At 43.4% G+C, this 15000-nt stretch overlaps 1 protein-coding gene across 1 annotated transcript in view; it reads right to left on the reverse strand.

Moving 5' to 3' along the window:
- olfml3b (olfactomedin-like 3b) overlaps positions 1–1987 on the reverse strand; it is a 20922-nt gene extending 18935 nt beyond the window's left edge. Inside the window, 1 exon segment of the mRNA XM_048255577.1 lies at positions 1664–1987. Coding sequence (XP_048111534.1) covers positions 1664–1783 — 120 coding nt within the window. The 5' untranslated portion in view covers positions 1784–1987.
- Positions 1988–15000: the final 13013 nt, after the last annotated feature.

The raw sequence follows: 15000 nt of genomic DNA on the forward strand, positions 1-15000 counted from the left end.
GACACGCTGGCATTGGGGCAGCATCTTACTGACACACACACAGACACACCTCTATACAAGCAGCTGGCACACACACACACACAGACACACACACACACTCACTCATACACACACACACACTCACTCATACACAAACACACACACTCATACACACACACACACCTCTATAAAAGCAGCTGGCACTAATCACCTTTTCCAGCCACTGCTGTTCCAGTCAGCTGCAGAGACGAGCTGTTACTGCCTGAATGGGCCGCCCCCCTTTACTGGCACTTTCCCCACACACACACACACACACACACACACACACACACGGCCAGCTAGCATGGACCCGACACACACACACACACACACACACACGGCCAGCTAGCATGGACCTGACACACACACACACACACACACGGCCAGCTAGCATGGACCTGACACACACACACACGCCAGCCAGCTATGGACCTCACACACACACATACCCCAGCTAGCATGGACCCACACCCGCATACACACACCACCCAGCTAGCATGGACCTGACACACACACACGGCCAGCTAGCATGGACCTGACACACACACACACACGGCCAGCTAGCATGGACCCGACACACACACACGGCCAGCTAGCATGGACCTGACACACACACACGGCCAGCTAGCATGGACCTGACACACACACACACTGCCAGCTAGCATGGACCTGACACACACAGACACTCATACACACACACACACACAGCCAGCTAGCATGGACCTGGCATTGCATCACCTTTTCCACCACTGGTCAGAACCAGTCACTCGCTGTCATGCTTCCTGGAAGCCAACATCACTGTGGAGAGGCAGTAGAGCCAGAACTGCACTGAACTGGTGGAGCGACTATCTCCTACTGCCCCATGATACCCCTCTACTGCCCCATGGTACCCGTCTACTGCCCCATGGTACTCTACTGCCCCATGGTACTCTACTGCCCCATGGGTTGGGTTATTGGGTTAGTTAGAGTTGGGTTATTGGGTTAGTTAGAGTTGGTATAGTAGCCAACTGTCCCATGGGTTGGGTTATTGGGTTAGTAAAACTGTCCCATGGGTTGGGTTATTGGGTTAGTTAGCCGTGGGACAGTAGGCGAGTGGCCCGCACCAGCAGCAACAGTACAGTGCAGGTTTTGCTCCTACTGCAGAGACCACCTGTCTGCTGCGAGAGGAGGATAGAAGAGAAAGAGGAGAGGAGAGATAACAGAGGGGCTGGAGTGGGGGATAGAAGAGAAAGTCAGAGGAAGAGAGGAAAGAAGATGAGAAGAGAGAGAAGAGGAATATGAGATGAGAAGTGAGAGAAGAGAAGAGAAGAGGAGAGAGAGGAAAGGAGAGAGGAGAGAAGAAGGAGGAGAGAGAGAAGAGGAGAGAGATGAATAGGGAGAGGAGAGAAGAGAGAGGAGAGGAGAGAGATGAATAGAGGAGAGGAGAGAGAAGAAGATGGAGATGGGGAAGATGAGAGGAGAGGTGAGAAGAACACTGGGAATGGAGTTCACGTCATGCTTGACCCTTGACCTTTCCCTGAAGAGTTAGATAACACTGGCAAGGCTGCCTCAGATCAGTGTCATGAAGCGGAGGAGATGCATAGAGTGTGTGTGTGTGTGTGAGTGCGAGTGTGTGTGAGTGTGTGTGTGTGCATGCTGAGCTCACCTCTATGGCTTGTAACCTTCTCTCCAGGTAATCCATGAGAGCCTGCTGTTGTGCTGCCGCTAGATCCAAACTCAGTCCCAGCAGAACCACAAACAGAACCACAAACAGAACCGGCTTCATCTTCAGCAGCGATCCAACTCACTGGCCTCTTCAAGTGTGTATGTGTGTGTGTGTTGGAGGGAGAGGGAGAGTGTGTGTATGTGTGTGTGTGTTGGAGGGAGAGGGAGAGTGTGTGTCACGCTCCTGCTCTGTAGGCTCTTGCTGGACTGGAATGTTTGGATAAATTCAGGGGGAGGGAACTTTCACATCTGGAACTGTTGTTGGCACACTTCATCCTGTTCTCTCTCTCTCCCTCTCTCTCTTTCCTGTGTTCTTTCTCTGTCTCTCTCTCTCGCTCTCATCACACACCACCTAGTCTAATGGTGGTATCTCTGCTTTTTTTCCTGTTTAGCTTAAACTTTCTATTTCTGTCCTCAGTTACTTCCTCTCTCTCTCTCTCTCTCTCTCTCTTTTGTCCCCCTCTCCCACTCCTCCTCTTCCCCACTCCTCCTCTTCCCCACTCCTCCTCCTCCCTCTCTCCAGGTCCCTCACCCTCTTTTCCTCTTGAAGGGGGAATACGCATTTGACACTCACACGAGTCAGTGATAATGTGTGCCTTTTATGAGTCAGTAATCATAATTTAACACAGTACAAATCGATGTCTTATCTTTCACTATGTTGAGTAACGTCAAAACATTTTCCTGGGAGCTCTCCAAAAGCCCCCACTTAAAACTTCCCCAGTCCCCAGTTCAAGTCTGACGTATCTTCCACACACTGGGTACCCCTTTAGCATCATCTCCACACACTGGGTACCCCTTTAGCATCATCTCCACACACTGGGTACCCCTTTAGCATCATTTCCACACACTGGGACTCAGTCTCAAATCGCGTACTTCTGCACTACAATACCTAATTCGAGTACGTGAAGGCGTTCACACTGAAAATTCCAACTACACGAAGGGCGCTGCAAGTCCCCAGATGGTGCACTCATAACGGTCAAAAAGCTGAGTGTGCAACACTGGACACTTTACGCCATCTTGGCCAAATAGTGGAAGGGGGTCCGTGGAAAGTTTGCTATAAAATATAAACATACCCGGAGAACGTGCAGGGCCTATCGTCATTACTGCTGCCCGGAGAACGTGCAGGGCCTATCACCATTACTCCCGCCTGTGTAACGTTAAACCAATGAACACTTTTACATTACGTCAATATGCCAAAACATTTCTCTCAGGCTTTAACTTCACGTTTTACAGCTAATGAATGAATAAATGAAAGCCAATCAAACAGGCGCATTGTGTTCAGCACAGGAGCAGCCAATCAAACAGGCGCATTGTGTTCAGCACAGGAGCAGCCAATCAAACAGGCGCATTGTGTTCAGCACTCCCCCCGCTTTCATCATTTGGGCCAATAGAGGCTCTTGCTGTTACATTACATCAATCTGTCAACGCAGTCTGAACATGCTAATCTGTTAGAGCAGTCTGAACATGCTAATCTGTCAACGCAGTCTGAACATGCTAATCTGTTAGAGCAGTCTGAACATGCTAATCTGTCAAAGCAGTCTGAACATGCTAATCTGTCAACGCAGTCTGAACATGCTAATCTGTCAACGCAGTCTGAACATGCTAATCTGTTAGAGCAGTCTGAACATGCTAATCTGTCAAAGCAGTCTGAACATGCTAATCTGTTAGAGCAGTCTGAACATGCTAATCTGTTAGAGCAGTCTGAACATGCTAATCTGTCAAAGCAGTCTGAACATGCTAATCTGTTAGAGCAGTCTGAACATGCTAATCTGTCAAAGCAGTCTGAACATGCTAAGTAGCCAACTGAGAAGAATCCACAATGGATACATATTTAAAAAGGTTAGGTACTGATAATCCCAAACAAACAAGCAAAGTGAGTATATGAAAACAATAAAACCATATTGTCTTTGGATTTATTGAGAACAGCGGTGGGAAGCCGATGTGCTTTGTGTGTGTTCAGGTGTTAGCAAACGAAGCGATGAAACCGGCTACGCTACAGCGGCACCTCATAACCAAGCACCCAGAGTACATGGATAAACCGAAGGAATTCTTCGTCCGGAAAAGCGAAGAGTATCTCCACCAGCGAACAAAGCTGACTAATTTGGTCACAACATCTGAGAGAACAGAAGACTTCTTTTTTAGTTGCCCAGCGAGTAGTAAAATGCAAGAAGCCTCATACAATTGCACAAGAGCTGATCCTCCCAGCAGCAGTCGATAATAATAATCTAGTCACTGACCAATTCGTCTGCTGTAGCTCAACCTGCTAGAAGTTAGCCTACGGGGACTATTTTCTGGTGCTGCATGATATCATTGTGCTGCTGTGCCCATGGTGTTCCTTGATTATTACGCTGGAATGACAGTATAGTTCCATGTCAAATCAGCCTAGAAAATCGCCCGCGTTCATTTTCTATTGGTCTTCTTACACTTTCTAACTTGAGAGGAGACAAGTTTTAAATAGGAAAATTACCGGAAATCTTAGTCACTTTTAAACGTGTTGCTAGCAGGCGAGAAGCTAATGGTCCAATCAGATTCAATGATCTATGCTAGGCTGGAGCTAACAGTGGTATCGCCAGACTCAGAGAACGGCTGGATGAACTGGAGAAAGGTAAAAATCAATTGTTTCACTGTTTGTGGAAAATGATTGTAATCCCCAAACGGTGGAATATCCCTTTAAGAGTACATGCATGCATTTGGACTGTTATTGTATCGGTGATTTGTATTATTTGTCAACACTATTTGATTTGATTAGTCAAAAAGGTGATGTTGCACTATTTACATGTTCCACTGGGTTGCTGCAGTTCACTTTTGCTCACCCCTTCCTGTCTCTCTCTCTCTTTCTCTCTCTTTCTCTCTCTTTTCACATAGATCTCTGTTTCTCAAGGTCACAGAGTACTGTCGGTATGAAAACAAAAACAAAATATATTGGTGCTCAAGTTGCTGCAGCCAACAGCTAGAGGACCCAGGTAGCTACAGTGATAAACTCTGGGGGCATTTTTAAAATCATGCAAAACCATAAAAACATCTATGACTTTTCTTTTAAGGAGAGCCCGGAAACTATAAATGATAAATGATGCCTTCATCAGAACCCACAACTTCACCGTCTCTTACTTGGGTTACTTACGGTCTAGTCACATGTACGCTCTGAAGAACTCACCTGTGCGTCTTACGGCCCAGTCACCTGTGCGTATAAAAACTGCTCCGGGTTAGTGTGTGCTTCACCTCACTGTGTGCTCTGTGTGTTCACTGTGTGCTCTGTGTGTTCACTGTGTGCTCTGTGTGTTCACTGTGTGCTTCACCTCACTGTGTGCTCTGTGTGTTCACTGTGTGCTCTGTGTGTTCACTGTGTGCTTCACCTCACTGTGTGCTCTGTGTGTTCACTAATTCACGGATGGGATAAATGCAGAGACCAAATACTTGACCTAGAAGCCTGATTTACAATTCCGATTTATATTAAAACTTTTTCTCTAATGTTGTGTTAACCCTCTATGGTATGGTGTTGCCTGTAGGCAACATAGCCTATTTTGCCTTGAGACATCCCTTAAAGAAGTAAATACCTCTTTAAGAACTAGACAACTCAATACTAACCAATGAAAATGCTAAATAGTGGCCACGTGCCCCACGTGGCACACGCTTGGCTGGGCATCATATTTTCTCCCTGGAAAAGTGTGAATTTCACTAATTTCACTAAGTTTACATTCTTCAGAAAATGACAACCTTCATTGATAAGTAAAGATGTATTTTGTATCTGTATATAAAATAATGTATATTTTAAAAAAATAGCAAAAATCAGCATGTTGCCCACATGGAATCAGAATAGGCCATACTTGATATAATTTAAGGAATGTTGGGGATTTTTTTACCTATTGTAATGATTTTTACTACTTTTAATTTTAATAATCAGTCATTTAAAATAATTTACATGATGATGATGAAGATATTATTTGTTTATGATAGTGTTCCACAACGGTACAATGTTGCCTGTGGGCAACGGGTGAATATGATATGATACTTTGTTTTACTTTTTTGCGAAAAATAAATAATATTATGGGGTAAAAACTACATAATTCTGTTTTCTATGTCTTTGGTTAAATAAAAATATGTTATAAACAAATATGCCTTATTATTTTGTGGTTTTATAAAAATAAAATAAAATATATATTTTTAAAAATATTTTATAAAATAAATATATAAATGGTTAATAAATGGTTTTATACAAATAAAATAAAATATATATTTTTAAAAATCTTCCCTAATTTTGTTTAAGTGACTATTTTTAAGCAGGAAAAACATTACAAACATTTTTTCCCCATTCAGATCATAATGCGTACCATAGAGGGTTGCTCCAAATGTAAAGCACTTTGAGTTGCATTCTGTGAATTATAGAGGGCTATACATATAAAGCTTATTATTATTATTATTATTATTATTATTATTATTATTATTATTATTATTATTACAGCTTTTGCATGCGTTACTGGAGGTGCTTCTAGGGCTTTGTAGAGTGTGTGTGTTTCTGTGTGTAGAGTGTGTGTGTGTTTCTGTGTGTAGACTGTGTGTGTGTTTCTGTGTGTAGAGTGTGTGTGTTTCTGTGTGTAGAGTGTGTGTGTGTGTGTTTCTGTGTGTAGGCTGTGTGTGTGTTTCTGTGTGTAGAGTGTGTGTGTGTGTGTGTTTCTGTGTGTAGAGTGTGTGTGTGTGTGTGTTTCTGTGTGTAGAGTGTGTGTGTGTGTTTTCTGTGTGTAGAGTGTGTGTGTGTTTCTGTGTGTAGAGTGTGTGTGTGTGTTTCTGTGTGTAGAGTGTGTGTGTGTGTGTGTTTCTGTGTGTAGAGTGTGTGTGTGTGTGTGTTTCTGTGTGTAGACTGTGTGTGTTTCTGTGTGTAGAGTGTGTGTGTGTGTGTGTTTCTGTGTGTAGAGTGTGTGTGTGTGTGTGTTTCTGTGTGTAGACTGTGTGTGTGTTTCTGTGTGGAGTGTGTGTGAGTAGACTGTGTCTGTGTTTCTGTGTGTAGACTGTTTGTGTGTGTGTTTCTGCGTGTAGAGTGTGTGTTTCCGTGTGTAGACTGTTTGTGTGTTTCTGTGTGTAGACTGTGTCTATCTTTCTGTGTGTAGACTGTGTGTGTTTCTGTGTGTAGACTGTGTGTGTATTTCTGTGTGTAGAGAGAGAGAGAGAGTGTGTGTGTGTGTGTGTGTGTGTAGACTGTGTGTTTCTAGCAGTGCTCCTAAGACTGAGAGTAGACTGTGTGTGTTTCTGTGTGGAGTGTGTGTGTGTGTGAGGAGACTGTGTCTGTATGTGTGTGTGTGTGAGTAGACTGTGTCTGTAATGGTAAGGTGCCAGGATCATGGAAGGGGGCCCTCATCCATAGAGTACCTAAGAAAGACAACATTCCAAACGACCCATCCACATGGAGGGACATTTCTCTCCTTCCCACCATTTACTAAATATTTATGAAATGTCTGCTTAGTAGACACAGGCATCCTCTCACCCAAACAAAAAGCCTATATAGACAGACAGGGTATGAACGAGCATGTGTTCTGCCTTAAAACTGGAGTAGATGATTTTAAACACGAATCATGTAAACTTTATACTGTATTCCTGGATTTTAGAGATGCCTTTGGAACACTATCACACAAAATGATGCTGAGTGCACTGGAGGAGATCCATCTACCCCAGCCCTTTGTAGACATCATAACGGATGTATATAGGGGATCCTTTCTGCAGGTGATCTGTGGACACCAACTCAGCCCATTCCTCTCCAGGTTGGGATTAAAACAGGCTGCCCCTGGAGTGCGGTGAACTTCATCCTTGCCATTAACCAGTGGCTCAAGTGGCTCTGTCAGTGTGCACCACCTCATACCAGATCCCAAACCCTGTTCAGGGGTATGCAGACAATGACGTGAGATTTCCCTCAGTGATGAGGGCGTCATACATAATATGTTGGCCAGAACAGACGAATTTCTTCGCTGGTCAAAACTGGAGGTAAAACACACAAAGTGCGCAGCACTATATGAGCGACGCAGCAGTGGCAACCGCTGGTATAAAGCCAAATCGGACAAACCCCCCTCCTTCACCATCATGGGGCAGCCCATCAGAGTCTACCTACGCCATGAGTCATTCACCTATCTTGGCCATAACATCAACATTGCAGGTGAGTGGGGGGAGCAGGTACAGGAGCTATGCCATGCCTATAAGAACAGGATCGACCTAATCGACTCCCTGTAGTCATGAAACTGGACGCTATCAGAGAGGTGGCCCTGGCAAAGGTACAATACCTCTTTGCAAACGTCCACATCCCGCAAAATGTCCTACGCGACATGAACAATAAAACCGTCCAGGCTGACAGAAAATGGCTGGGGCTGAACTCTCACTCTACCCGGGACCTCATCTTCCTCTCACGCAAAGAGGGGGGGCTGGGTGTCCCAAACGTGGAATGGGTATACACTGCCACCAGGCTGACACACATCATCTGCATGCTCAACAATGACGATGCCACTGTCAGAGAGCTAGCCAGAGCTTCCCTCCTGCTGGACCTCAGGAAGAGGAAGGTCCCTCTGGCCAAACCAGGCCAGGACAGCTTCCTAGGCTTTAGGAGGAAAAGCAGCGGGAAACTGGACACACAAGCTGCAGGCTTTGGAGTCCGATCAGACTGGCCGGACCTAAATGATCTGTGCAACAGAATGTCAGTCAAATTGGAATGGACACAACACAACTCACACACAGCACCACAGGCATCTGATGCAGTTGTCACAGACCCATCTGTAACAGCAGAGGCTACTGTATATCACAACGAGGCACAACACACACTACAGAATACAACAGCAAGAAGATTCCTTCTTAACATAAAACAAACAGACACCAAACAACACTGGACTGGACTCAGAATGCAGGGAAAGTTGGCATGCCTACACTTTGCCGACCACTCTGTTTCACACTCCATGTTCACATATGCCGCTGTTGGGGAGGACATCCTCTGTTTCACTGTCAAAGCCAGACTGCAGGTGCTACCCACCAAATACAACCTTGCATTAGGGTACCCTGCAATCCACCATCCACACTGTATAATGCACTCAGAATCTGACCATCACCTCGAATCAGTTGCCCATATTGTCAATGGCTGTACTATGTACAAAGGACTTTATACTGCACGCCACGACCGGATTGTTAACCTTATTGCTAACACTGTTAAGGATGTACTTCCAGATAATGTGACCATGTACTGTAAATGTAAACATTCACGTATTATGCCAGAATGGTTTAACAGCTCCACTGATGTGTTTTGTTACATCCCTAACACCCCTGATGTTGTGTTTTTAGACCGAGACAGAAGGGAAGTACTTATACTTGAAATAGGATGTGTGTACGATCTCTACATGGACATGGCTTTTAATGACAAAATCATTAAGTACCAACCCATACGGACAAAACTATGTGGGGTTGATCTTTGGCAGCTTGGGGCATGTCCACAAACTTGTTTCCAGTGGGTTAAGGCTGGCAGGGCTCTCCAGCAGAAAAATAAAACAGCTAGCAAAGTTTTGCTCCATATCTGCAGTTATAGGCAGCCTTGCAGTATGGCAGGAGATGTTTTTGTACCCCTGAATATCATTGAGTGACAAAGCCCTATCTTATCTCTTGAAATATTTGAATCCTGTCTATTGTAATATGATTTGTGGATTTAAATAAAGAATTAAAGTGTTTCGGTGTGGAGTGTGTGTGTAGACTGTGTGTGTGTTTCTGTGTGGAGCGTGTGTGTGTGTGAGTAGACTGTGTGTGTGTTTCTGTGTGGAGTGTGTGTGTGTGTGTGTAGACTGTGTGTGTGTGTGAGTAGACTGTGTGTGTGTTTCTGTGTGGAGTGTGTGTGTGTGTGTGAGTAGACTGTGTGTGTTTCTGTGTGGAGTGTGTGTGTGAGTAGACTGTGCATGTTTCCAGTGGAATGTTGTTGGCTGTTGCATAACTCAGCGGCACTTCCTGAGTGAGATGCTTGCCTCAGTTTGACTCCTTGGTGAGTTCACCAGTAAAATTCCAAACACTTCCATCTCAAAACACAAGATGGCGCCATTTAGCTGCCTCACTGCCTTTCCTCTTATCACAGCCTGAACCCTGATGCACTAATTCATTTAGTTTTTTATGGAATATTAGAATAATCGGGTGAACCAGAGAAAGACTATTCAGATATCGGGATGAATGAAAATCACTATCACGTGTAGGGACAAACATTGGACATTTTGTCAAAACTCATTAAATGCCAAGCTATTTTCGGAAGCTTTGTCCTAGAGTGCCAGCAATCTAGACCATTGTTGATGATTTTTGTACAGCCATAGCATATTCTGTGTAATAGCTATGAACACATACAATGGCACGTTTAAAAGGTGAGACTTTAAGCTCTCAGTGGGTGCAAACCGTGTATTTCTACACGCCTCTGTTTCTGAGAAATCCCAAGCTAAACAGTGGCTAGTTTTCATCAAAATTGCTGTTTTTTTCTAGAAATGGAGATATAACGTCTTTCATGAAATATTAAGTGTTGCCTGTAAACTTTCCGGGAAGTGATCAGCGAGACCTGGCAAGACTGCCACCTAGTGATAGACCCACTAAAATGGCCTGGTTTTGACCTGATGTGCATGCGTCACTGATTCGACCCAAAGCGGCAACCGAGTTATGATAAAATGTCCAGATAAAATGTCCAGATTGTGCATTTTCATGAGTTTTCGATTGTCATATATTTCATTTCCATTCATCACAGAGTTCCCAAAATCACATATAAGGTGTGTTAGAGTGTCTAGTTTTGTAATTTAAAAAAAAAGCTAAAAACGTAATATTACGTTTTTGGCACTCAATGAGTTAATGGTCTTAATGAGGAACTTGGCCTCTCATGTTTTTTATAATCCACACTTTGGGGTACCTGTATAAATGTTGGGTCTGTATGTATATTTATTTTCTATACCTTTACATGTACTTCTTCTTTGAAGTTGTTAAATGTATATTATATATATATATATATATATATATATATATATATATATATATTAGGGATGTCAATCGATTAAAACATTTAATCAAATTAATTACATACTCTGTGATTAATTAATCTAAATTAATCGCATATATAATTTTTACTGTGAAAGTATTTTAAATATTTAAATTCAAATTAATCATTGAATAATCAGCATTAGTGACATTAAAGTTCAAAAACTCTTTTATTATTATTTTCACTGTTCAAATAATGGCCATAATATTCTATGATATGACCTAATAGGCTGAGAAAATAAATTCAAAAGTGCTTCAGTAAGAAGTTTTTTTTCACATACAAGGCATTTCAGGCCACAGATATAACCTAGGGGACACAATAAAAAAAAAATAACACTTCCCTCAATGTCAACACTATTTCTTTACATTGATGTGCGACTTTAGAGTTGACGAACTCCGGTCATATGCAAATTCCTTGCTGCAGACATGGCAGAGGACTTTATTTTAATCAACATTTTATTTTTTATCAACACCATCAGGCCGTTTTTTAAGAGTAAATGTTCCAATCAATGATGTAGGCAGCACATTTTCTTCTCTCTCCTTCATTTTACAGTCTAATGGTTACTGACTAGAATGGCTCGGGGTCAAAGGTCATACGGAATTGATTAATCTTTTTAATCAGTTATTTTTTCTCAAATTAATTAGTCAAAATGAATCAGTTATTTTGACAGCCCTAATATATATATATATATTTGTATTTTCCTTTTGGTGCTTTGTTTTTTTCCCTTTTCTGTCTACATCTTCTACATACACAGGCTTACACAGGACTGGTTAATTGATGTACCACACCCACCTAGGCCAGTAACCAATGCTTTGAAAGATGTTAGTATCTGACTCTTTAAAATCTGTACATCATTGCCATTGACTGTTTGACTCTGAAGAAGACGCATGGGCGTCAAAATGTTAGTTAGTTTGCACAAATAAAAACACGTTAAGCATTGAGTGCTCCGGTCCTGCTCCTTGTTAAGCATTGAGTGCTCCGGTCCTGCTCCTTGTTAAGCATTGAGTGCTCCGGTCCTGCTCCTTGTTAAGCATTGAGTGCTCCGGTCCTGCTCCTTGAGCATTGAGTGCTCCGGTCCTGCTCCTTGTTAAGCATTGAGTGCTCCGGTCCTGCTCCTTGTTAAGCATTGAGTGCTCCGGTCCTGCTCCTTAAGCATTGAGTGTTCCGGTCCTGCTCCTTGTTAAGCATTGAGTGCTCCGGTCCTGCTCCTTGGCTCCTGTTAGACCTTGGACCTCCCTTCTTGACTTCTGCGTCCTGTTCCGTGAGCACCAACCAGGCTGAAGATTTTTTGAGATGAAAAAAGAGCAGGGGGTCTTTAGGACCCAGAGAAGAGGCATTGGTTTAGGCGGGAAACGGTTCCAGTGCTGAAACACACTTGATAGATAGATAGATACTTTTATTAATCCCCAAGGAGAAATTTGTGCTCTGCATTTTACCCATCCAGGGTTAGTGTACAACACACCCACACACACAGTGTACACCCATTCACAGTGATGGGCAGTAGCCTCGCTACTTGTAGCATAGCTACTACAGTAGCTTAACTACATTTGTCAGTAGCTTGGCAGGGACGTCGCTATTTACGAAACCAAGTAACTTTTCAGTAGCTAAGCTCTTTTATTGATCAAGTAGCGCAGTAGCGTCCTCGAAAGCTAATTTCTCCTGGACATGTCTGACATTTCACACATAAGAGCGTTTCCCTGCAGCCATCAAACACATAAATTAGGAAAACAGGATGTTTCTGTGTCGACGACAACACGAAACAAGCAACAAGCCCATGCGTAGGCCTACAGACTAATGTTCACGGTGACGACACACCACAGTAAGTGACACACACACACACAGACACTGGAGGGAAAACACAGAATGACAGAGAGCCAAAGATCCGTTGAAGAACATGAACATGTTACACCGTGGCCATACCTTCAAAAGTACGTCACTTTAGTCGAGACCAGCGAAAACAAATATATTTTCAGATGCCTTCTGTGTAATCCAAAGAAAAAGTTCCTGTCGACGTCAACGACATCCAACACTTGAATTTTCCCTTGGGGATCAATAAAGTATCTATCTATCTATCTATCTATCTATCTAATCATACGAATACACGTTCAGGTGACTGAATTTCATTGAACTACCGTTTTTCTATTTTGCATCAACAAATAAAATTAAGCTTAAATCAGCTAACGAAACGAATTAAGTAGGAGAGAGGTGGGAGGATGGAATAATTGATGAAGTTCAAACAGTTAGATAAAACAGTTAGATAAAGTAGCTATAATGTAGCCTATCAAGCTACTTTTGACAGTTTGTAACTTAGCTTGCTACATTTTTATGGGTGGTAGCTTCTGTGTAGCTGAATTTATTGTAGAGTAGCTGGTAGCTTAGCTCACTACACACACACACTGTCTCCGCCCCTCACCTGTCCCTGATTATTAGTCCTGTTAATTCCTTATTGTTCACCTGTCTCTTGTTTTACTTCGTTCCTTGTTCACCTGTGCCCTGTTACCCCAGTATATTTAGTCCTCATGTTCCTTCTGTTCCCCGTGCGTGTAAAAACATTGCGAGGTACAAACAGGCCGCATTGAGGTCAAAGCGCAGACTGTCTCTTATGAGAGCTGAACATGGCAAACTGGGCTTTTCCGTGTCATGCAAATGCAATTATGGGAGGATCCAGGGAAAAGTGGGAGTTTAGCGTAAAGAGATGGGAGGGGAAGCGTAAAGAGCGCCTAATTATGTTTTCCGTGGTATGTACAAAGACTGCTTGTGAAGGCGCGCGTCTATTCTGCGCCTAAATACTTGAGCACGTGTGCTATTTATAGCATGCTAGCTGTTTGCATTGGCCCACAGCACTGGCAAGCATGCTTTATTTGACATGTTTATCAGAATTAGCAGTCCTTAGAGGCTTCATTAGAACAGCACTTCCCTCCTGTCCAACACACACACACATATTCTCTCTCTCTCTCTCTACCAATCCACAGTCATACATACACTCCTTTAAGCAGAAAAGACTTACTCTCAAACACATGTGCCAAAACACTTACCATCAGCCCACTCACACACACACACACACACACACACACACACTCCCTCACTACCAAGCCACACACTCATACACGCAGTCCACAAAAAACACACTTACTCACTCACAAACACAAAGAAACAGACACATGCACATACACACACACACACACTAGCAGTAATGATAAAACTGCATACACAAACATGCACACACTCAGACTCACAAGCAGAGACCTCCACTGGCACCACCCTCCAGGGCTTGCTCAACTTCAGTTGGAATAGCTCCAATACAGAGGGGAGTGTGTGTGTGTGTGTGGATTAGAGATGACTAAGCTTCTGTCATCAGAGCGGGGAGTATTTAGCTAATTACTACCTAGTGTGGATCCCTGAATCCCCCAACAGCATATTACCCAACAAGCTCCCCTGCAGGGCAACAATACACACATACATACACTACACTACACACACACACACATACACTACACACACACACACACTACACATACACACCCCTGCAGTGCAACAATGCAAACACATGCTGAATGGGGTAGTGTGGGCTAACATGCTAAATGGGGTTAAGGGCCTTGTGAGGTTTAGGCTAACAGAATGGGGTTTAGGGCCTTGTGAGGTCTAGGCTAACATGCTGAAGGGGGTTTAGGGCCTTGTGTGTTGTGGGCCAACATGCTGAATGGGGTTTAGGGCCTTGTGTGGCATAGGCTAACATGCGGAATGGGGTTTAGGGCCTTGTGAGGTGTAGGCTAACATGCTAAATGGGGTTTAGGGCATTTTGAGGTGTAGGCTAACAGAATGGGGTTTAGGGCCTTGTGAGGTGTAGGCTAACATGCTGAATGGGGTTTAGGGCCTTGTGAGGTTTAGGCTAACATGCTAAATGGGGTTTAGGGCCTTGTGAGGTTTAGGCTAACATGCTGAATGGGGTTTAGGGCCTTGTGTGTTGTGGGCTAACATGTTGAATGGGGTTTAGGGCCTTGTGAGGTTTAGGCTAACATGCTGAATGCATGAGAGAGATCCTGGCCTGTGCAGGTGCAGCTGAACTGCTGTTAGATAGATAGATACTTTATTGATCCCCGAGGGGAAATAGATAGATAGATAGATACTTTATTGATCCCCAAGGGGAAATAAATAGATAGATAGATACTTTATTGATCCCCAAGGGGAAATAGATAGATAGATAGATAGATAGATAGATAGATAGATAGATACTTTATTGATCCCCAAGGGGAAATTCAAGCTGT

This window comes from Alosa alosa, chromosome 10, assembly GCF_017589495.1.
Source record: "Alosa alosa isolate M-15738 ecotype Scorff River chromosome 10, AALO_Geno_1.1, whole genome shotgun sequence".
NCBI classification, from domain to species: Eukaryota; Metazoa; Chordata; class Actinopteri; order Clupeiformes; family Clupeidae; genus Alosa; species Alosa alosa.